The sequence below is a fragment of the Mustela nigripes genome, chromosome 13 (assembly GCF_022355385.1).
Source record: "Mustela nigripes isolate SB6536 chromosome 13, MUSNIG.SB6536, whole genome shotgun sequence".
Taxonomy (NCBI): domain Eukaryota; kingdom Metazoa; phylum Chordata; class Mammalia; order Carnivora; family Mustelidae; genus Mustela; species Mustela nigripes.
In genome coordinates, this window is record NC_081569.1 from 27212507 (window position 1) to 27237801 (window position 25295).

The window sequence follows — 25295 nt, forward strand, 5'->3', positions numbered from 1 at the left end:
TCAGCACTTCTGGGGAAGGCTGTGCAGGAGATGCTTAGTTATTTCATTGGCTGCTGCAGTGTGTGGTGTGGGGAGGATGGTAGTGGGGTGTATGGGTGCTGGGACATGAGGGCCCTGCCCCCAGCCCCAGTGGCCAGCCAAGACACTATCTGCTCCTCCGAGCTCTCCCTGCTGGCAAATCCCCACTGGTTCCTCTGTAAATAATGCCTTGGAGTCAGCCCGAGTTAGGCAAGAGAGCACTGTTCTCCAGACAGGAGGCACCTTACCTGCCTTCCTCTCCCTTCTCCAGTACAAGATAAAAGCCTTTGTTTTTCTGACACAAACTGAGCGAGGTTTGTTTTTTTTTCTCACGCCAGCACTGAAAAGTTTGGTATCGTGTCCTGGTGAAGAGTTAATTCAATTATCCAAATAAAATGATGAAACATTTGCTGCTAAATTTATTGCAAGCTACCAAAGAGACGATGCTAGCATAATTTTATGCAGAGCCCTAGGCTACAGCGTAGCCGAACAGACTGCCTATTCATCCTGAATAAGCAAATGAAATTGACTACCCTGGAGATCAATCAGGACATTAAACACTGTGATGAATGTGGAAGAATTCTTCAGTGTCTGAGATTTACTGGGCACCTTTCACCAAGCGCTCTAGAAGCCTCCTCAGCATCAATTAGGCTTCATAACTAGGTAGGTTCACCTCTGCCTCTGCCGCATAAAGAAGGGGCGTGGGGTTCTGGGAGCCAGTTTTCCTCCATGTTCCAAAGGGAGCCAGTGTGCAGACCAGATCCAGATTCTAGAACAAAGACCCCTGCCTCCCTGAACAGAGTGGTTCAGAATGGAGGAGTATCGGGCTAGATGGGGACCCAGGACTGGGGGCCAGGGTCTCTCTTGTTCTTGGTGTTTCTGTACCTTGTCCTTGCTGGGCCTTCTGCCTGAGACACACTTCTTGATCGGTTGTTTTGGCAGCTTCTTCTGAACCTGGCTGAGCAGCCTCATCTCGCCTCTCCATTCAGCTTGCCTCAGCCAGGCTGCATTCACTAGGTATGTTCACTGTGATCCCAGAGTGGACAGGACATGTGGCTGAGAGTAGATGTTGGCCTAGGGTCACCATGTACTAGCTGTGAATCCATGGGCATGTGTCCTAAGTTCTGCAGGCTTCTGTGTTCTCATCTGGAGAGTGGGGACTACCGCTACGCCTCGTGGGGTGGGAGGCTTGAATGAGCTAATGGATATAAAGGGCTCAGTCGAGTATTGTGGGCATAAGCAGCTCTCAAAAATAATTTTTGTATCTACCTAACTAAGCTGTTTGAGATCTGCCAACACATTCACAGGGGAAATCTGATGACAGTTTGAGAGATCACTAAGTTCAGTTTGCCATTTCACAGTCAATGAAAATGAAGCCTGAAGGAAGAAGCATGAACAGGCTGCCCCTGAGGCAGTGACAGAACCAGGATAAGAGCACAAGTGTCCCTGGCACCAGCCAACTCAGTGTCCCCAGGTCCCAAACCCCAGTGGTCCCCATGCAGCCCCCACATTGGCTGGAGGTGGGTGTACTAAAAGTCAGTAGGAAACCTGCCTTCCCTCCCACAGCCAGCTGTGGGAGACACAGGTGAAACCCAGGTCAGTGAACCCTCACGAGGACCTGGCCACTCACCAATCCAGGCACCATAGAAAGTAATATGCCGTTTCCTTCCCAATAAATTCCCAGTTCCACCTCTGTACCATGCTTCTAATGACAGGCTGCTGTTCTGAGTAATACCAGCCTGAGAGTCCTGGAGAAGCTAGGAGATGCTGGGAGGCAGCCTGGTATGGTGGAAAGGCCAAGTTCTCCAGACCTGGTATCCCATCCAGGCTGCACATCTCACTGACTGTGCCTCTCGGGTCAGTTACCTCTCAGCCCGCCTATTCATCCAGAAGGTACGGGTGATGATATCCATCCCTATGATGATATCCATTTAGGGCTCGTTGTATCAGAGAAGGCTATATAATGCCCCTAGTAGATTCTTAATAAATAATATTTGCCAAAATATTGGTTTGTGTTCTAGTTTTACCATTTGCTTTATGACTTGGGGCACTTCTGAGGGTCTGATTTCTTCACCTTTCCTACCCTTTCCACCTCTGGCATGGTAATTTACATGAAAGTGTTCTATAAACCAATAGTTATCAGCAACTTTTCTTCATTTGAGCTCCTCACAAAACATTTTTTAAAACCTAGGGCTATATGAAATTGTGGCCGTATATCACCCGATACGGGCTTTTTACAAGGTTTTCAGTCAAGCCCCCTTTAAGCCCCCTCAGCAACAGCTAACCAAATCCATCTGTTGTAATCAATAGTGTTCTTAGGGTTTCCCAGCCTTTTAAGCCCACTTTTATGTAAACCAAAACAAAAATCCCTCGTGAGAGACAGCGTGAAATGCAACCAAGCTGATGATCCCTTTCAAAAAGACAGCCAAGAGCACTTATGGTTGGGGTTTCAAGGCCTCCAGTGCCCTGCAGACACGCCCAGGCGCTGCCGGCAGTGAGGCTCCCACACCGTCCCAGGAGGAAGGGCCCCTACTCTCTGCCAGCCTCGCCCACAGCGCTGGACCCATTTCCAGTCTCCAGGGACTCATTCTGTAACCAAAGAGCTTTCAGCCAAACCCATCAGGGGCATAAGGCCAGAAGATTCCTGCAACAGCCTCCCAATGCCTTCCGCCCTCTCCTCCCTCTAGCCATCCTGTGTGCACCACCAGCTCAAGCTACTCCTCAAGGTTAGGGTATGGGACCCTCCTCAAAAAAAAAAAAAAAATGTCAATCTCTCCCTGTTGCTAGGAGGCTGCTTATGACTTCTTCAGGTGGCAGTCAGGTAGCACTTATGGAACATTCCGGATATACAGACATATTTAATTCTAACATGCAAGCAAGGAACAATTAGCAACTATCAGAAGGTATTTTTAAGAATTCAACACATGTCCACTGAACAAAAGCTGCAGGGAGTCGTGTTGCTTACCTCCTTAGTTAATATCCGTTTGCTACTTGTTATTTCACTTTGGAATCTGCTTAAATTCCTAAGACAAGGGATAGCAGCCACCAAAGTTTGAGGGGAAACAAGTGTGCAAGACTTAGGATTGGGAAAATTCTATTAATTTTCCCCGCAAATCAGAAAAGGCTTTTCACAGTATCATTCCTGGTCTAGCTCCTGAAATGGCAGTATTCCTTGAAGGCAAAGTTTGAGAACCACTGACCAATGGGGTAAAGGCCAAACTGCTCACCTAAAAGTCAGTGGCCTCCACCCTACCACCCTCAGCCCCCAGTTTCTGCCCCTCACCGCTTCAAGCATTCACATGAGCTGTTTCCACATCTGCCCCACATGTAAATATCAAAGCCTCCATGCCAGAAGGAATGACTGCGGCTGGCCCACTAAGGGAGCTCTCTCTGTATACACTATTCATACAAGTCTCCTTTCTAATCACACCTTAAATGCAAAATCTTGGGGGCAGGGCTGTGCCTTCAAAGGCCTGTGTTCTCAGAGACCAGCAGGGTGCTGCTTCAGGACAATGGCTGGGCCAGACTCCTGCAGGGCAGAGATCCACACAGAAATACGTTAGCCAGTGAGTCCAGCAGGGAATATTCCCCCACAGTACTGCTGAGAACCAGGACCACAGAAAATGCTGGATGTTGTGCTTTCTCAACTACTGAGAAGCTCCAACCAGACCCTCACTGGGTCTCAGTCCATAGAGTAAGGAGGGCATTTGCTTGATCCAGACGGCTGGCCTCAAGGACCGGAATACAGCTCTGCCCTCACAGGGCCGCCTTTCCAAACGTGGCCAGAGTAACCAGGCCACCAAACTCCCAGGGCCTGTATGAGGTTAACCGAAGACTTAAAGAAACTAGGGAAAAAAGCAGGAAAGATACACAAACACGGTAACAAAAGCTACCCCTAACATCTCTCCCCACGTTGCTTCCAGCTGCGGCTCTGGGTCCCCAAGCCTGAGGCAGGGGCAGAGTCATCAGGAGCTGACAGTTTGGTGCCCAATAAAACAGGATAAAAAGAACCCATCAAATTGCACCTTCTGGCATGTATTATGGTTTTAATAATTGCCTCCACCTCACACAGCTGCCTTTTTAAGGTGAACTCTATGTGGGCACTTAAGAAGGGCTTTTAGAACTGAATAAAATCCCACTGGAGAGACAAGCCCAGAGCACAGGGTCTCCTCCCCAGCGAGGATCCTGAATGTGTGCCCTGTCCACCGGCACCAAGCACTAGTGCCTTTTACTGCGCAGTGACTCCCCCTGTTCCTTGAGCCAAGGTGAGGTAGAAACATGGCTCTGACCCAGACTTCCTGGTTTCAAACCCTGGCTCTCATTACAGGTGATCTGAATTTGGGCAAGTTACAGAACTTGCAGTGCCTCAGCTTCCATGTCTGTAAAACAGGGATGGTAATCATAGCATCAATCTTAAGGGTGTTGCGGACAGCAGGGGTTCGGTATGTGTACAGCATTACTGTGGCGCCTAGCACACAGTAAGCGCCACTCAGTGCTACTGTGATGATGAGCTGTACCCAGTAAAACTGGAGTGAACTGCCTGAAGGTGGGACATGGCAGTCGTGACAGGAGGACACGGAGAGAAAGAACCATCAATTCCACTTCAAGGCTAGGAGCCATGCAAATGTACCACCCAGGACTGGCCCTCCCTGAGCCAGCATACCCTAGACTCAGGGTACCTCTACCATGTCACCTTCGCATTTCTCCTCTCCCCAAGTTATAGTGTCCAACAGGGTAAATGGAGAAGGCCCTGATAAGCAAGGTTAGTTCCGCTGGGAAGAGCCTCAAACCCAACAACTCGATATGGGAATTAGGTTCACAAGAGTGGTTCAAACCACATGGCCTTGGACAAGTCACTTGGTTGTGCTTCAGTAATCCTTTGTGAACAGGAGGGCTGAACCAGATGGTCATTCTCAGCTCTGACACTCTAGGATGCTGTGGTTCATTTTATTGCTATCTTCTCATCCTATTAGGTTCAAGAAGGTTGAAATCCCAGAGACATTTAACTTCCAAAAGTGTTTCGAAAGCCAGTGACTGTGACAAAATCAAAGAGTTCAAGGAGCCAAGCCCCAGGATGGCCAAAGAGAGGGACGGGCTGACCACCTCTGCCCCATCCCCTCTTGTACCACTGGCCACTTCCCAGCTCCTCCCTGCTGTCGTCCTTAGTCTGTTAACTACTGTACCTTCTGCAGATCTGCTTCAGGTGGCAGTTGTCTTCATGTTATTCAGCTGCTGACCCGGGCCTTTCCAGAACCTTTCCAGGACACCCTCCCACAGGACAGACCAAAGCCTCCCCAGCCCCCGTTCTTGGGCCTGCATGAACACTGGCTTCTAGCCCTTGTGACACTCTCCATCTCAGTCATGCCTCAGGGCAGCAGAGGGAGAATGCCAAAGCTAAACAAACATATGGTCATCTCACATGCTTGGCTGTTTTCTAAGACAGCTCAAAGGAAGCATCAGGAGGGCCAGAGAAAAGCCAAAGCATTCTCTGAGCAGGAATTAAACATTCATATTAATCACACTATCTGTCAGCGTAAGAGGCCATGTTGCATCACCACAGCCCGTCCTTCTCCCCTCTCCTTCAGAGACACAAAGTCCTATAAGCTGACAAAACTTTGAAATGAAATGGAAAATTAAATTTAATGTAAGCCAACTAAATTCATTCAGCAAGTTCAGGTTTAAGTCGGGTCTGCTTTGGTCCTATTAAGGTCTTCTGAAGACTGGAGTATATTTAAGTTAATATTCATGCTTTGTGGCCATGCTTTTTTAACTCGGAATTTGCCAATCTAGGTCCCTTCTCTCAACAACTAAATTAAATGATTAGTCTGGAGAGAACAATCATGTTCACAATCTTGCCTAAACACAGAGTTCTCGGGCACCTGGGTGGTTTAGTCATTAAGCGCCCGCTTTCAGCTCAGGTCATGATCCCAGAGTCCTGGGATCAAGACCCATGCCGGACTCCCTGCTCCACTGGAAGCTTGCTTCTCCCTCTCCCACTCCCCCTCCTTGTGTTCCCTCTCTCTCTCTCTCTCTGTCAAATAAATAAACAACAAACAAACAAACAAATCACAGAGTCCTCCATGAAAAAGACAGGCAGAGAAAAAATAAATTTTCACCCCATTTCTTCAATTTTCTTTCTTTACAAAGCTAGGCATATTTCTGTTAGTAGTTTTAAAGCCGTGGAAATGTTTTATTATATATTTTTTACAGAATTAGAAAAATTTAAAAAATTATTACTTGGAGCCACAAATAATTAAAAGAAATATAGTAACAGGCTCATAAAAAAGCATTCTGGCATCTGTGAGAATTTTTTTCTCAAATTATGATATGTAGCTCTCCATACTTTCCAATGATTACTGTAATAGCCATGAATTTCTATTTCAGTTGAATACTTTGATATATTTTCCTTCTTAAAACACTGTAACTCATTTCTTCTTCAACAACTCAGTCATTTCAGGAACTACCTGCAAATTAAAACAAAAAAAGTAATTAAGCAACTTGAGCCTTCAGTGTGATATGGTCACAGCTCTATAGGAAGTACACAGAGATGGGGCGCTGAGGCAGCGTGTGTGCCCCTGGTCCTGCCAGCCTTGTGTCCAGGTAGTCTTCCTTTCAAAGGCTGCAGTCTTGGAGCGCCTGGCTGGCTCTGTCGGTTGAGGGTCTGACTCTTGATTTCAGCTCAGGTCATGATCTGAGGGTCAAGGGATCAAGCCCTGAGTTGGGCTCCACACAAGTAGGGAGTCTGCTTGAAGATTCTCTCCCTGCTCATGCTCTCTCTTTTGCTCTCACTCTAAATAAATAAATAAATAAAATCTTTTAAAAAAAAAAGTATACAGAAGCCGAAAGAAGCTACGCGCGCGTTGCTGCTGAGGCTTGAGGTGTGTCCCCATCCCCAACATGTTCCTCTAGGCTCTCCTCTTATCTGTGAGAATGTGGGGTCTGTGGAATGACTACATTTAAAGATTTATTTACTTTAGGGAGTGAGAGAGAGAGGCGAGAGCATGAGTGGGGGGAGGAGCACAGGTCAACAGAGAATCTCAAGCCGACTCCCCACTGAGCACAGAGCCCCATGGGGGTGGGGGGAGCGGTCTTGGCTTCATGACCCTGAGATCATGACCTGAGCTGAAATCAAGAATCAGACGCTCAACCGACAGAGCCACCCAGGCACTCCAAGACTACAGCCTTTGAAGGGAAGACCACCTGGACACACTGCTGGCAGGATCAGGAGTGCACACACTGCCTTGGAACTTTACTTTCTTTCTTTCTTTTTTAAATAAATAAAGATTTATTTTTCTATTTTGGGGGGCTGAGGAGAGGGAGAAGCAGACTTCCCACTGAGCAGGGAGCCCGATGAGGGACTCTATCCCAGGACCCCGAGATCATGATGTGAGCGAAGACAGACACTTAAGTGACAGAGCCACCCAGGCGCCCAGGGGAGAGTGCATCATGAAGAGACTCCACACTGACCGTGGAGCCCGACCTCATAACCCTGAGATCATGACCCTGAGATTATAACCTGAGCCGAAACCAAGAATCAGATGTTTAACCGACCGTGCCACCCAGACGCCCTGACTAGGAACCTTCTGACATAATCACAAACCTCAGAAAGGCACCACAAGAAACAGGAGTCCAATTTTTCTTCTGTGAGGAGAGTAAGGTGTATTTTTCACCTCTGTGATTTCTGGTTATTCTTCCTACCCTTACTGCTCTCCTGCCTTTCCTTCAAAGTCCACAGCAATATTCAGACATGACCCCGTCAATCTGCTCTAGCACTTGTTTTCTCATTGTTCATTTGCTTACACATCTGTCATTCGACAAACACTGTAGTTGCTTCCTCAGCACACGTTCCTATCTTTTGGCACATAAGAATGAGCTGCATGCTGAACATTCAGTTTCATCATGCTCTGTTAAAGGCCTTGTGCTAATGCGGTGTCTGGTCAGCAGACAGAGTAAGAAACCACAGCGAGGGAAAACTGACCAAGTTGGCTCCCATTTTTTTTTTTTTAATTTTATTTATTTGACAGACAGAAATCACAAGTAGGCAGAGAGGCAGGCATAGAGAGAGGGGGAGGCAGGCTCCCTGCCGAGCAGAAAGGCCGATGCGGGGCTCGATCCCAGGACCCTGAGATCATGACCCGAGCCGAAGGCAGAGGCTTTAACCCACTGAGCCACCCAGGCGCCCCGGCTCCCATTTTAAAAAGGATGAATTACTAACTCTTAGTCTCCACAGTTCAGTGGCTGCAACTGGAGCTTTCCACGCGGAGCTGCTTTGGGGTAGCCTGACAGCACAGGTGCCCTGGGCACGGGGACTGCAGGGGGTGTCACATGGAGCCCACCTGAAAACTAGCTGAGCCATCTGTGTAAAATATCAATTACCCAGTCTTCCACGGGGCCGTCGACTGTCCTAGCTCAGAAGGTCCCAGCTGAACTCGCCACTGATGAATACAGCCTCTCAATTATTTAAGAGAGCTACATTTCCATTAGGTGGAAATAATGTGTTCGTACAAAATTTATTAAGGAAATTGTCAACATGTTGTTTCCTCCTAATGTCACTTTGTCTCCAGCCTATTAAAGGCCCATGTTTACCATGAGCCAGTGGGCAGTAGCTCAGGGGCAGCACTAAGAGCTGGCACCATTTCTCCCAGCTCTGCTCAGTGGAGAGTCCATGAGCTGATGCCAGGCACACAGATGACACGCTAAAGAGGCCTCTTGTGGGACCTATGTGTTTCATGAAAAATAGGCTAGAGCCCAACTTCTTTTAAACATTAACATTAAACATTAACTTTTAAACATTAACTTGATTTGGAACATATAATTTTTAAAAATCTTCCAGAATGTCTCCCTGCTACAACCCCCCAAAAAGGGCTAAAGGCACTCTGTCCACCATCTATATCCTTTTTTATTAGATCAACCTCAGACTTTCCAAGCATATTACACAATGCCTTATCAGTTAAGGAAAAGAAAAATGCCACTCAAGTTCACTGCATGTCTGACAGCCTGAGCACTAACTCAGAGATTCGGATTCTTATTTTTATTTTAGATAGTGCAGGCCCAGCTCTCTAGTCAGTAAGACCAGATGAAAGTGAATTTACATTTAAAATAAGACAATTTAGGGGCATCTGGGTGGCTCCGTGGGTTAAAGCCTCTGCCTTTGGCTCAGGTCATGATCCCAGGGTCCTGGGATCGAGCCTGCTCAGTGGGAAGCCTGCTTCCTCCTCTCTCTCTCTCTGCTTATGATCTCTGTCTGTTGAATAAATAAGTAAAATCTTAAAAAAAATAAAATAAAATAAGACAATCTACTGATAGAAATCAAAACACAACTACATTCGAGTCATTTAATTAGTATTCTCCCAGGGTGAGCACCACGGGAAATAAAGTTCAGGTGTAATTCTTGCCCACAAGGAATTCTACCCCCGAGCTGGGGAGAAAAGACCGAGATCTATGAACCACACAACCAAAAATGTACCCATCTTACACTGTAATGTAAGAAGATGAAAAGAATAGCACTAAATGCTCACAATCCAGGGGTTCTAAGGAAGAGATTAAGTGTGGGCTCAGAAAAATCAGAACATTAACATGGAGGAGAAAAGGATTCTGGACAAAAACTGAGGAGGCAGACAGAGATAAACCCTGCAAGTTCCAGAGAGAGAGCATAAGGGGTTAGAATGACTCTAATGGGCAGCTATGATAGGAAGAAGTAGAAAAAGTTTTAAAAAACAGGTGGTATGCAAAGTCCAATGAATGGGAATAAGAGTCTCTCCAACAGAGACGGTGCTGTGACAACATGCAAAAGAATGAAGATGGAACCTCACCTCATACCATATGCAAAAATTAATCCCAAATTAATCAATGACCTAACTATGGGAGCTAAAATAAAACTCTTAGAAAAAAACTTAGGGCTAAAGCTTCAAGACTCTGGATTTGGCAATGGATTCTCAGACATATCTGAGAAAAAACAAAAAACAACAGTAACAGAAGAAAAATATAGATGAACTGGACTTCATCAGAATTAAAAACTTTTGTGCCAAGGTAATTATAAAGAAAGTGAAAGGATAATCTACCTACAAAATAGGAGAAAATATTTGGAAATTATGTATCTGGTAAGAGTTAATATCCAGGATATTTAAAGAACTCCTACAACTCAAGAACAAAGACACACATTCAATTAAAAAAGGATAAAAGATTTGGATAAACATTTCTCTAAAGAAGCTACACCAATAGCCAGTGAGCACATAAAAAGATGCTCAACATCATTAGTCATTAAGGAATGCAAGTCAAAACCACAATGAGATACCATTCTATACCTACCAGGATGGCTCTGATTTGAAAAATAAAAAGTAACAAGTGTGGACATTGGGGAGGGTATGTGATTTGGTGAGTGCTGTGAAGTGTGTAAACCTGGTGATTCACAGACCTGTACCCCTGGGGATAAAAATATATGTTTATAAAAAATACAAAATTAAATAAATAAATAAATAAATAAATAAAAATAAAAGAATAAAAAAAAAAAAAAAAAAAGTAACAAGTGTGAGCAAAGATGCGGAAAAACTGGAAGGCCTGCACATTGCTGGTGGGAATGTAAAATGGTGCAGCCACTAGAGAAAGCAGTTTGGAAGTTCTTCAAAAAGCTAAACACAGAATTACCATATTACCCAGCAATCCCCAGGCATACACACAAAGGAAATGAAAGTGAGGACTTGAACAGATACTTTTAGGCCTATAATCACTGTACTGGATTAGGCAGAAGTTTCACATATAGTACACCTACTAAAGGGAAAGCAATAAAAAATAGATAGATAAACTGGACTTCAACAAAATGTAAACTTTTGTGCATCAGAGGACATAAAGAATGTGAAAAGACAGGGGCTCCCCTCTACTTGCTAAATGGGATGCTATCTGATACATGACTTGTTTAATAAAGTCAATAATACAATAAACAAATAAAGAAGGGAGGGGGAGGGAGGGGGTGAAGAAAAGAAGAGAATGGAGGGGAGAGGAGGGGAGGGGAGAAAGGAGAGGAAAGGAAAGAAAGAAGAGAAAAGAAACATTATTACTGGGAATAGTATTATTGGTGGGAATGTAAATAGGGCAGCCACTTAGGAAAACAGGCTGGCAGTTCTTCAAAATGTTAAAAGTAAGAGTTATCAAGTGACCCCAAAATTCCTTTCCTATATATGTACCCACACAAGATGAAAACATGTATCTACATGAAAACTTAAATGCTCATAACAGCATTACTTATAATAGCAAAAAAGTAGAAACAACTCAAATGTCCATCAAATGATTAATGGATAAACAAAATGAGGCATATCCACACAACGGATATTATTTAGCACATTAGAACATTATGCAAAGAAGCCAGCTATAAAAGACCATATATTACATGATTCTGTTTATAAGAAATGTCCATGAATGGCTAATCCATAGAAACACAAAATAGATTAGTAGTTGCCAGGGTCTGGGGAGAGTGGGGGAACAGGAAATGACTGAAAATATGTTTGTGGTTTCTTCTCAGTGTGATGAAAATGTTCTGGAATTAGATAGTTGATGGCTACATAACTCCTAATATACTAAAAATCACTGAACTATACATTTTAAAAGGGTGAACTTTATGATTTATGAATTAAATCTCAGGAAAGCTATATAAAAAAACAACCACCAGTCACATAGTATCCCATACTCTGTCACTCTGACTCTGATTATAATATTTACCATTTATTGAACACTTATTATAATGTATGAAAGGAAATATAAATAGGGAGCTTAATATTTAACACAGACTGTACTAGGTACAGTATAATCTCATTTAACCTTCAATACAACCTTGTAAGGTACGTAGTATATTTATATTACTTTTGAGTAAGCTTGCATTCAGAAAAATTAAATAACTTGGCCAAGATAATTTAACTAGTATGTGGCCAAGACAAAATCTGAATTAAAGCTCTTAACTACTGAACTGTATTATTTTCCTTATATGAAGAAAGAAAAAAAACCCCTCATGTCTCTAATTCGTGATTATTAGAAGGAGGAAGTAAAACAATAATTAAAAATTAAAATCCATACACATTTTTACTCCAGACATAATAAAGTTTGGTGGATACCATATCATTCAGAGCATTATTAGTCTATTATGTGATAGTCTGAAATTTAAAATTTTTACACAGAAATTCAGTCTTAAAAAGTCCTTTTTGCACAACTATTATGTGACTCATGATATTCTTTTTCTTTTTTTTTTCTTAAAGATTTTATTTTTGGGGATGCCCGAGTAGCTCAGTCTGTTAAGCATCCAACTCCTATGATCTCAGGGTTGTGAAATTAAGTCCTGCATGGGCCTCTGCACTGGGCGTGGGGCCAGCTTAACATTCTCTCTCTCCCTCTGTACCCCTCCTCCCTCTCTAAAAAAATAAAAACAAAGATTTTATTATAATTTATTTGGGGCTCAAACTTAAAATCCCAAGATCAAGAGCCAGGTGGGTGCCCCTGACTTAAACTATTTTCTTTAAAATCTTAATCTGAAATAGATAATGCTATCTCATTCATAATTTGCATAGCCATATTTTTATGTGCTGTTATACCTTTAAATATTTGATTTTTAAAAAACAGAGCATGGCCCTGAGGAGCTTATTCACTACACCACCTTGTCCATTCTTTAGTCAGAATTACTAATATTCATGTGCCATATTCATTCTAATTTCAACTGAAAAAACAATGTGATAGATACTGTCTAGGTTCCTAGAGTCTGCCAAAGGTGAGGTCCTTTTTACTGCAACTTATCAAGGGTAGAGGAGTCCTGGTGAACCACCTGGCCAGAGTCCCTGATGAGTTAGAAAGGCAGGGTGATGAGTAAAAGAACAGAATCAGGAGCCTGGCTTAATTGTGCCAAAAACTTGCTGAGTAATTTCCGCAAATCACATCTCTCTGGGAAAATAGATAACCTAAAAAGAACATATTACTTGTCTTATACATGTAGTAGCAACCAGGAGGCTACAACTCAAGCAGCACTGCTTTTTTTTGTTTTGAAATTTTATTTTTAAGTAATCTCAACACCCAACGTGGGGCTTGAACTTACAACCCTGAGATCCAGAGTCAAATGCTCTACTAACCAAGCTAGCCAACCGCTCCCAAGCAGATTTTTAATATTTTCATAATCTAATCTGTTTCCCCCCACAGACTGCTTTTTAAAGGATTAACTTTATATTAATCAAAAGGTATATATACTGGGGCACCTGGGTGGCTCAGTGGTTAAAGCCTCTGGCTTTGGCTCAGGTCATGATCCCGGGGTCCTGGGATCGAGCCCCATATCGGGCTCTTTCAGCGAAAAGCCTGCTTCCTCCTCTCTCTGCATGCCTCTCTGGCTACTTGTGATCTCTGTTTGTCAAATCAATAAAGGTCTTTAAAAATTTAAAAAAAAAAAGGTGTATATACCTGTGTTCAGAACTTCTGAGCATGAGGTAACCACTACCTTAATATAATTCTAGCTATTAACAAATAGTCCAAACACATTATCAAATGCGGGCTTCTTAAAACACCAAAAATAGCTTGAGAATGTCTGGTTAGAAATCTGCTCACTGATTCTTGAAATTCCTTTCCACTTCTACTGTCTTAGGACTCTCACCAAAATACCTCTCTCAGCATGCACACAACCCTCACTCGCTCACATACTTTCTCTTTCATGTTCAACCTGGGAGCTGCCCTTAATGCAAGAGGCATTATGACACCATTCCATCAATAATTGCTACAAAGATGGTCCTGCCCCAAGGCAGGTATCCACTATATAAACATCACAAATTTCCAATTGTCTAACACTTCATCCATTTATCAAGGAAGCCCACTCTGTAGGTTGCAATATATAGTACACAAGAAAACAGAAAAATGTATCGCAAAATAAGCAAAATTACTTGTAAACTTATTTAAATATTCACTTGGAGAAAAATATAAGGCAACTGCAGTAGATGTCTGTTTCCAAACACGTCAACCCGATACCTGGTGAGGGTTCAGAGGTGTTTCATTTTTACTTAAAAGGTCTTTACTCCTTTAAGCTTCTCACTGTAGCTAAATGCTAGCAACCTGAACAAAGTTATCCTTGTACAGAAAATTTTTTTTTTTTAAAGATTTTATTTATTTATTTGACAGAGAGAAATCACAAGTAGACGGAGAGGCAGGCAGAGAGAGAGAGAGAGGGAAGCAGGCTCCCTGCTGAGCAGAGAGCCTGATGCAGGACTCGATCCCAGGACCCTGAGATCATGACCTGAGCCGAAGGCAGCGGCTTAACCCACTGAGCCACCCAGGTGCCCAGTACAGAAATTTTTTAAAAATTTCTCTTTCATACTAACTTTTCCTCCCACTGATGTTACTGTAGTGGTCAAATGACTGTCATTAAATATTGTTTGTTCTTACAGAGCTGGACCAAGTAACAGGAGCAGCAGAACTACCTAAATTCTAACTTTCAATTACAGGACCCCAGGATCACTGAAGAGGGGCTGTATTCTTCCTAGGGCAAGATATAGGCTCTTTGGGAGGCCAGAGGCAGGGAGGGGGTGCTGAGGGGAAGGCTGACCCAGGGAAACAGCCCCATTCTCGTCTCTGCATGAGGAGTTGAAGGGTCCATTTTCACTGAGCATGAACATATATTTGAGCATGAACTTCAAAGTACAAATGGGCTCTCAAAGTACACTCATTAGTTCATCTGGATCATATACAGTGCTGATGAAGCCATGGTAATGGACCAATTCTCTTGTCAAGGGGACTACCCTGGCTCTCTTCTCAGGCTGCAGCCTCTCTATTAAAGCCCACAGTAACTTGTTGTAATTCTGTGCGAGGGGTTCCTCACTCTAGCAAACCCACCTACTTCTCCCAGTGTTAGGTGTTACTTTCAGAGCCTCAATGGCTGCATGAGTGATTTCTGCATAAGGCAAACAGGAAGTTTATAGGCAAGCCCTGAGGGACAGAAATAAACCAGGCCAGGCATGAGCTAAGAACCTTTAAATGTGGCCAAATGGTACACATCAGTATCACTAAAGTAATTTTGCTCATGGGGAGGGCAAAGATGGGGGTGATGGCAGGGTAGAAAGAACACTCAAAAATGTGAAGAGTAGGAGAGTGCAGAGTAAGTGTTCTTCCCTACATATATCACATTAGGAAGGCATTTAACTCTCAAACACAGGAAGCAGAGCATACTTGTTGAGTCAGATAAGCTGGACCCGAGTGCCCAATCTTCCCTTGAAAAGCTGCAGCACGGGGGCACCTGGATGGCACAGTCGGAAGAGCATCCAACTCTTTTTTTTTTTTTTTTTAAAGATTTTATTTATTTATTTGACAGAGAGAAATCACAAGTAGTCGGAGAGGCAGGCAGAGAGAGAGAGAGAGGGAAGCAGGCTCCCTGCCGAGCAGAGAGCCCGATGCGGGACTCGATCCCAGGACCCCGAGATCATGACCTGAGCCGAAGGCAGCGGCTTAACCCACTGAGCCACCAGGTGCCCCAGAGCATCCAACTCTTGATCTCGGGATCATGAGTCTGAGTGCTGTGGTGGGTGTAGAGATTACTCAAACAAATAAAACTTAAAAGAAAAGCTGTAGCATTTCTGGCAAATCTCTGAGTAAGGGTATTTGATGTGAATTTCTTTAAGGTACCTGCCAAATATGATTCTCGGTCATAATTACTTGAATCACTTCACACTGTGTGCTAACTTAGAACACAAGATGCCAAAAGCCATGTGGATATTTTAAAGACAATATGGACTCCTTAAAGGTAAAAGTTATAATACTCTATATAAACTTCACGTATTTATTAGGACAACTTCACAGTTCAAAACTGTGTACAAATATTAATACATACACAGATACACAGGTACACAAACAAACACAGTGTTTTCCTATAATGGCTTCCTCTCTGACCAACTCTAAGAGGTTCCTGGATGACAAGCTAGGTAACAGCCCTCTCTCCCAAGGCCAGCTTACCTTAAATAAATCAGCAACTATTCCATAATCAGCCACTTGAAAAATTGGAGCTTCTGGGTCTTTGTTAATAGCCACAATCGTCTGTGAAATAAAAACAAAGACTTTGGTCTTTATCAAGAAAACATACCACAGATTGATGTTTCTACTTTAACACTCCCAACAATAAATTTATATTGTTAAAGATGTTTACTAAATAAGATGAATTTGATTCATTTGTGCCAATACTGTAAATTTAGGGATTTCTGGGTTTGCACATACAATTATCTCCTACACCACCACTAGCCCATCACAGTATTTAAAAAGGTTTTAAGCCATTATTTTTCTAAGTTCTTTTCTGACATGAAAAACAATGTTTTAGGAAGTAACAAATGAGAGGAGAGGAATCTGGGAAGATGGCAAATTAGGAAGCATCAGGAGGAATCTGTCTTCCTACCTACACTGTTAACAACAGCACTGGCAGAATCTGTCTAATGTAACCATTTTGGAAATCTAGAGTCTACTGAATGCTTGCAACTTCCAGGGGAAGGCTTGCATGAGCTGTAGCTCTTAGTGCAGTAACAGGTACTCAGTCCCTGCCCCAGTGGCAAGCAACTGTGCACATGTTCTTGCAGCTGCTTGTACACAGCCTGCAGGAGACAGAGTGGGCAAAAAGAACCCTGTCCTCTAGGGACTGGGGACCTGTGCTCTGATTCCGGATTGCTGTTACTGATCAAAAAGATGTTGCTTATTGCACCTCCCCCATTGTTAGAAGCCCCTCCCCTCCTCTGGCTAAAGTTACCTCTAGGGGATTTAAAATGTCAAAGCACTTCTGCCTCTCTTCAATGTTCTTTTCCCCTTTTGGAAGCCAGACATTCAAGACTAGGACACTTAGAAGAAACTGGATATACAAACTAACCTCACATACAGGCTCAAAAAGGACACAAAAAGATCTTAAGTTTATACCTCAGGTTAATCTTTGGCACATATACAACCTATAACAACCAAAAAACAACAATAATAAATAAAAACAACAACAACAAAACAGCAAACCCTGGGGAAGGAGGAGAATCTGATTTCCAGGAATAGATTATTAGATTCAAATCCCAGTTTTCAACAACAACAACAACAAAAATCAAAAAAACACTAAGAAACAGGAAAGTATGGGACCACTCAAGGAAAATAAAATCAAGAGAACTGCTTCTAAGAAAGGTCTGATGGCATCTCTATGAGGAAAAGACTTTAAAACAACCATTTTAAAGATACTCAAAGAATTAAAAGATGTAGAGAAAGTCAAGAAGACAATGTATGAACAAAAGGGAAAAAGCAAAAGACAAAACCTAAAGAGAAACCAAAAAGAAAATTCTGGAGTTGTACAGTCTAATAACTGAAGAGAAAAATTCACTGGAAAGATTCAAAGGCTGATTTAAGCAATCAGAAGACAGAAACAAGTCTTTAGAACAGAAAGAAAAAGATTAAAGAAATGTAATCAGAGCACTTAAGGGTCCTCTGGACCAACATCAAACAAACCAAAATATGCACTGTGGGAGTCCCAGAAGAAAGAAAAAGGCGCAGAAAGAATAAATGAAGAAATGGTGGCTGAAAATTTTCTAAATGTGATGAAAGACATGAATATAAACATCCAAGACACTAAACAAACTCCAAGAAAGATGAATTCAAAGAAACCCACACCAAGACACATTATAATCAAACTTTCAAAAGCCAAAGATAAAAAGAGAATCTTGAAAATGAGGACATGTGGCTCATCACACACAGGAGATCCTCAATAAGAATATCAACAGATTTCTCAGAAATTTTGGAATCCAGAAGGCAGTGAGCTGAACATTCAAAATGCTAAAAGAAAAAAACTGTTGACCAAAAGTATTATATCCACTGAAACTGTCCTTCCAATGACATTTTCTGCAAAAATTTAAAAAACCCATCCTAAAATTCATATGGAATCGCAAGGGACCCTGAATAGCTAAAACAATCTAGAAAAGGAGCAAAGCTGGAAGACCCACACTTCCTGATTTCAAAACTTACTACAAAGCTACAGGAATTAAAACAGTGTGGTACTGGCATAAAGACAGATATATAGACTTGGGGGATAAGAATAGAGAACTGAGAAATAAACCCTCACATATATGGTCAAATGATTTTTGACCAGAGTGTCAAAATCATTTAATGAGAAAAGGACAGCCTTTTCAACAAGTAAATTACTATGTCTCCTACATGAACCACCAAAAGATCCTATTATCTCCTATAAAATTTTTTATGTGAAGGATTATAATGACAGATGAGCAAACTAAGGCAAAATAGTCCTAAAAACAGTGCTACATGTACCAATTATTCCTTTATTAGTAATGGATTATATATTACAAATGGTTTGGTATTCTCCATAGTTTTTTTTTTTTTTAAGATTTTATTTATTTGACAAAGAGAGATCACAAGAAGGCAGAGAGGGAGGCATAGAGAGAGGGGGAAGCAGGCTCCCCGCTGAGCAGAGAGCCCGATGCGGGGCTCAATGCCAGGACCCTGGAATCATGGCCTGAGCCAAAAGCAGAGGCTTAACCCACTGAGCCACCCAGGCGCCCCTTTTAAAAAGATTTTATTTATTAATTTGAGAGAGAGCACGTGCACACATATAGAGGGGAGGGGCAGCAAGAGAGGGAGAGTCTCAAGCAGACTGCGCAAAACACAGAGCCCAAGGTGGGGCTCAACCCTCCAACTCTGAGATCACGACCTCAGCCAAAACCAGCCACTGGATGCTTTACTAAGTGTGCCACCTAGGCACTCCTCCACAGATGCTTCAAACACCACTGCAATTAAAGTAAAATTAAAGTTTTGACTATAATATTTGATTCTTATGTGGTGTTATTTTAATACAGTATGATGATTTATCTCCATAGAAGTAAAATTAAGTTTCTACCTGCTTGTTACTCTATCACATGAAAATAGCTGAAACATATTTTAAGAGAATTTTGATACAGTCTGACTTAACATACAGGCTACAAGACATATGTGTAACTCCCCTAGGTTCTCTCAAAAAAGATGAAAATATTCCAGAATATCTGAGATTGAAGCATAGTGGTAGTCCAGGTTACTACTATTCCAGTCAAACATGCCATATGTATTAAAAGATGTGTGGTCAGAGACAAGAAATGATGGTTTCAGTATAAGCCTCAAATCCAAAGTCACAAGTACAAACATTTCAAATCACAGGCATTTGATTTGCATCGAGGTGTTTCTCTTCTGGGAATATGTAAGCCTGCTTCACAGGAACTAGCAGAGATTTATTTAATTAATGATGTTAATGATTTTCCTGGAGGCCACCTAGTCAAACATCTGACATTTTAATCATGTGAAAGCTTTTTCATTCCAACCATATAAAAGTTATTTTTAAAGCAAAAGCACACAACTGTGGACAAGGAACCATTAAAGTATTTAAGAAAAAAGATTTGGGATGGTTACAGTTTTTCAAATTACTAAAAGAATATTCCTGGATTGTCAACTGTAAATGAGTATCATAAAATCTTGCTTGTATCCTAGAGCTCTCCTAATATGTCCTTATAAATTCATGCTCCTCTTCCTTACACAGCTTTTAAAGCACAGATTATAATCAATGATATTAATATGTATATAGTCCAGAAAGTACTCTCATTACATCGAATAGTTTCATATAACAATCAAATCTCATTCTTCAAACTATATGACGATGTTAAAACTATAACTTGTATGCAGTATGATTATTAGATTTAAGCCAATTACTCTAATATTCCATTTTAGACCTCAACCAAAATTATAACCAGAAATTGTTGCATCTCCTACACAAGTTGGTGATGACAAGAGCTGTTTTTTTCATTTAAACATCTCCTGCATCTAGTACAAAAGTAAATGCTTAATAAATTTGTTGACTGCATAAACAGACAACATCTTGGCTCAAATTTATTCTTATAAACAGTTCCCAACACTGGTCTCCTTACTTCAATCGTTCCCTTTTTTGCTTTAACCTACTAGCTAGATCCTCTCTCCCCTAATCCAGTCCTGTTGCCATGGCATGACAATTTTTACCAGGATCTTCTTGGCAGGCAGAATCGTTTGAGAAGTAGAATTCTAGATATGTCTGAACTCGCCCCGCTAAAAATGTTTTTTAAGGTTGCTGATGTTGGAGTGGTTTTTTTTTTTTTTCCCCTTTAATGCAGCAGTAACATTTTCCCCACTGGCACTGCTTGTTTTCATAGCTCAGTAAAGAAACCTGCCATCCAACTGTGAAATCTGACTGGTTTTGAGCCAATTCATTTAGAGGTTACAAGGAGGTAGTGAATGTATTTTTTCAAGTTAGAAGTTAAACCTGTTAAAAGTTTTATTACCTTTATATCAAACTTCCATCTGAATGGATAAAAGCTGAAGTGTCAGAAGCATCTCTGTCTTCATGAAAGACTAAGTTCATAATTCAAAGTGTGCATTGGTATGCATGAATTAATGTGTCACCTTCTGAAATATATGCTCAGAGAATCCTTACACAGGGCTTCCCAATACAGTCCTAAGTAGCAAGTCAGCATCCAGTGTTTCTTCTATACACTATATTGCTAACAATTACTGAGATATGGAGATGCTCCAACCCTAAATGTTTCTGTCACACTTTAGTAACATACCTGAGAAGAGGAGCTTTGCTGCCATATAAAGGTGGGACTTTAAGGGGACCAGGGTGAAGCAGACAATCAGGGATCAGAAACTTCACAAACTAGTTAGATGGTCAGAACCTCATCAAGCTTTATTCACCCTAAATTTTCTACCCATAGATGGTCAGAGCTGAAAGGGACCTTAAACATCATCAATGAATACATGTATTAGGCAAAGAACTGAGGAACAGACAAGACACATCATGTGGTAAGCTAGGGGCAGAGTTGGGACTCAGGGTCACACTTCTTTCCATGACATAACAATGCCTCTCCTACCAATGGTACAGCTTCAAGCCGTGAACAGCACCTTATATTTTTTTCTATTCCTAGACAGAATATTAATCTGAATGGTTGAACGTACACACTGTAACTATACGGAACGAAAGAAACCAAAATTTTAAAATAAGGTAATTTTTCTTCTAGGATTATTATTGTGTAGTTACCTTGCTATCTTTCATCCCAGCTAAATGTTGGATGGCTCCAGATATTCCTACAGCAATATAAAGCTCCTGAAACAAAAGAAACCATATCATTAATATGTACTTATATATATTGTATTGTATCCTCCATAATACTGGCATTAGCAATTCAAGTCTTAGGTTAAAGATATTTTAAATAAAATAGATGCAATATGTTTTACTTAAATCATGTTTTCTTCCTTCTCTGATCTAACCCATAGTCTTCTTTTTCTTCTGAATTCCTATACTAGTGGTGATATAATAATAAATATGCAGGTAATGAAAATCAATGAGCAGTAAGTATGTGCTAAGCATTTGACATCAACTGTTTCACTTAATCTCATAATTTGCTGTGAGGCAGCACTTTTGTTTGGGCTGCTCATTTAGATACCACATTTGAATTCATCACTCTGTATATATTCACTATACACAAACACACACACACACATATCAATACATATCCATATATACCCATTCACAATATATACACAATGTACATATAAACACATACACATATTAAAATATATTTTGACTTGTTTGCCTCCTCATAAAAGAGTATTTATTAAAATGATAAGATATAGTCATTAAACTTTCATATTTAGAATAAAAGTACAAAACAGCCTTAAGGGTTTCTAAACACAGACACACATACATGTGCACATGCATACACAACCTCCCTAAGAAATACAAACTTCTTGAAGGAATAGGCTAAGCCTATTTCAAGGTTTATAAAAGGACCCCCAGACTGTAGTTTCTGAGCAAATGTTGATGACAATATTTGCACTCCCCGCCCCGGCCCTCTGCCCTTAGTAATAACAGAGAATGACTACTGATTACTGCTCTCTGCCCCCTTACCTAAAAAATTTAGTGTCCATGTTTAGAAAACTACTAAGTGCTTAATTTAAAAGAGTTTAGCTGCTTCATTCTGTCTACTAGATACAATTAAAGCTTTAACTGAAAAGCTTTTCCTCACACATAAACTGACCAAGTCTGGCCTTGGGTAGGATGTTTATCTACCATATAACCAAACTGACATTACGGATTTGCCACAACTGACAGCAGTCACTCCTCAATATGAATAAGGTGGAAGGCACTGAAAGTGGCTTTGTCACACTCAGTTTTATTATTTAATGACAGTGTTAGGTAGTCCCACCTTGTTTTCTACACTGCTTATGATTTAACAACTGCTTGCCCCAAAATGTGAGAGCATTTCAGCCAAGATCTGAGGATAATGTCAGTAAATAATGCTATGATTTTTCATAACACATAACATGTGTGGCTGTATACAAGTCAATTTCCCCCTTTCTCAGTTTCTCAATTGTAAACAGAGGGGGGTATAGCCCCCAAACTAGAGATTCTTTAAAAAGCTTTCCAGGATACTCTAACATGCAGCCAGAGCTAAGAACCACTAGAAAGGTGATCGCTCAGCTCTTATGCAGCTTAAAACCTAAATTCTTTCCAATAGGACCAGGCCAGGGGATGCTATATACCCAGGCTTTATCTTTAAAGGCATAAAGTGGGCGAATCTGGGTGGCTCAGTTGGTTAAGCATATGCCTTTGGCTCAGGTCATGATCCCAGGGTCCTGGGATCGAGTCCCACGTCAACCAGGATGCCTGCTTCTCCCTCTTCCTCTGCCTGCCCCTCCCCCCAGCTAGTGCACTCTCTCTGTCAAATAAATAAATAAAATTAAAAAAAAAAAAAAAAAGGCATGAAGTGTCCAACCACTTCTAAGGCATCAAGATACCATTATAAACCCTGGGAAAGGAGACAACCTAGTCCCCAAAGTGAGTTCAATCATCTAAAAATGAGGTAGGCTTGTTTTCCAATTCAACTTGCTCTTTAGTTACCACCAAAAGCCTAAATTTCAGTAGGTACAATTTGACCTAAAAAGACGTTCTTAGGCTGCAGGAAGTAAAACATACGGGTAAGGATAAAAAAAAAAAATCCCAACTCCATGATTCTCTCTCAAACATAAGCAATGAGTCTGTTATGACCACTTACACTTGGACAATGCAATAAGACCCTGTCATACTTCATCAAGCATGGTCACTACCATAAGTGATAAACAAGCTTCTTTTCTTTGAGAAAGCACCACTATTTTTTATTTAAGACTTCAGGTAACTTCAATTGATAATTTCAACATCATTTCAGTTATTCTGACTGGCATTTCTTTCATTTAAAGGACAATCATTAAATTGTTTATCAAAAATATATACTTATTAAATCTCACATTCAGGAAAACTAGGCCAACAAGATTTTCAAAGCAGTTATTTAGAAAAAACAAACCTAAAGGTTTGTCTTCAAGGTTCAGAGGACTCAGAAAACTATCTCACTAACCACTCTTCCAAGTACATTCTCAAAGCAAGCACTGGAAAAAATCAATAGCTCTGTAAATGAGTCCTTCTAACATACATGTCTACATTAAAATTCAACAAGTCTTAAAAGCTCCATTTGCATCATAAAATGCTAATAAAAAATGTTGATCATTCTGGCAATAAACATCTACATAAATATAATATAAATGAAATTTATTTTACACCCCCTGAGAAATGAATACCATCGGCTTTAACTATAAATGACACTAAGGAAATTAAAGATTCTGGACCAAAGCAAACCAAAGGGCCATTCCTGCTTTTCTGACCAGGGTTAAGTAATCCAAATGGGTTCACATGACCAACAGGCCCTCATTTTACTGTCTTACAAACATGATTCTCTGAATAAATATAAAAGCATTAAAACAATAACCAGAAAGAGTCCTGGGATTTGGGCTGCTGTTCTGAGATCTGTTCTGCGATTTGATAGCTCTCTCTGGCAGGAAGAGAGAATTTTTTCTTCTTTTTTAAAAAACATGTACAGGCAATTAGACTATTACCTTAAGATGCTTCCTTATGGCTCAGAAAGCATTTCTGTATTTCAATAATAATAATTAGTATGTATAAAACTCTCTACAGATGCTAATTTATGGAGCACTTTAGACACCACTTCACAACATAACAAGGCAATCCCTGCCCTGAGGCACTTACCTTCCAAAATCAGAAAGTAAGATAATTTGGATAGAAAAATGAGAGGTGATTTTGGAGGGAGCAGCAATTAAGGGTTCAAAAAAAGGTAGGATTAAAGAAAGGAGCAGACAGAGAAGTAAGGAGGGGAAGTTCTGGAGATAAATTCCTAGGAGCCTTAAGGGAAGGAATCTAGAAGTGAGATTAGATCAGCCTACATGAGTTGGCAGCAGTTCTCGTTGGTCATTCTGCAAATAAAGAATGGGGACTGGTGGGAAGAAGTAAAACCACCAGGGCAGTAACAGGACCAGAGGTTATTCTGAAATGTAAAGAAGGGACAGCACTCTTACTTCAATAGAAACAAGAACCAGCAGAACAAAGCACAAATCCCTCTTTCTTTGTAACAACCTAGAAAGACTATAGCTGTAGACTCATCAAAAGAACTCAGAGGCCAGGCTCTAAAACACTTTACAGTGGGCTGAGATGAAAATAGGAACAGGGATTGGAAACTGCTGCATCCAGTTCGCAAGAGGAATACATTACTGAGGTTAAGAGCCTAGGCTCTAGAATCTCATCGCCTATGTTTAAATTCCAACTCAGCCACCTGACAGACACAGGACTATGGGCCAGCTATTGAACCTCTCCATGCCTCGGCCTGCTCATTTGAAAAACTGGGATTATTAAGTATCCCTACTTCGAGGGGTACGGTGAGGCTTCAGTCCTTAGCATAATAACTAGTTTCTCAAGATACTGATGTGTCTTGAGGTTTGCTCAAATATTGTTTCTCTCAGCCCACTGACTGGCCAGCTAGGCTCCTGGGGTGGTCTCAAGGCCACCACATACAGCTGAGCTACTACACTGAACAGCTCCAGAGGGAGGTGTCATGTCACTTACATCATATTATCACAGAACACATTTTTATTACAATAATTTTCCAACAGATGGCAGTAATGTAACTTGAGAAAGAGATACGTTTCTCCTAATTCGTACAAAAAAGTTGTATGGACTAGAAGTACAAAGAAGCCAGAATCCTCTGTGATACAAGAACACTGTAGTTTTCTAAGTATGCCATACCAGGAAAAAGTTGAGAGACATGAACTATGATTTACTCTTGTTGATACATCTTACAGAGACTATATAAAGACACTGTTCTTTGTCCCATGTCCTCAAGAAGCTCACAGTCTAACAACATAGGTTAAGATAA

The 25295-nt window shown here is 41.2% G+C and overlaps 1 protein-coding gene across 1 annotated transcript in view; it reads right to left on the minus strand.

The window, feature by feature from the left end:
* Nucleotides 1–6184: 6184 nt before the first annotated feature.
* The window catches only part of ETFA (electron transfer flavoprotein subunit alpha), an 81978-nt gene continuing 62867 nt past the window's right edge, over nucleotides 6185–25295 (minus strand). The window contains exons 10-12 of the mRNA XM_059371763.1: nucleotides 21077–21142; nucleotides 15976–16056; nucleotides 6185–6482 (exon numbers count right to left, since the gene is read on the minus strand). Coding sequence (XP_059227746.1) covers nucleotides 6444–6482; nucleotides 15976–16056; nucleotides 21077–21142 — 186 coding nt within the window. The 3' untranslated portion in view covers nucleotides 6185–6443. The remainder of the gene's footprint in view (nucleotides 6483–15975; nucleotides 16057–21076; nucleotides 21143–25295) is intronic.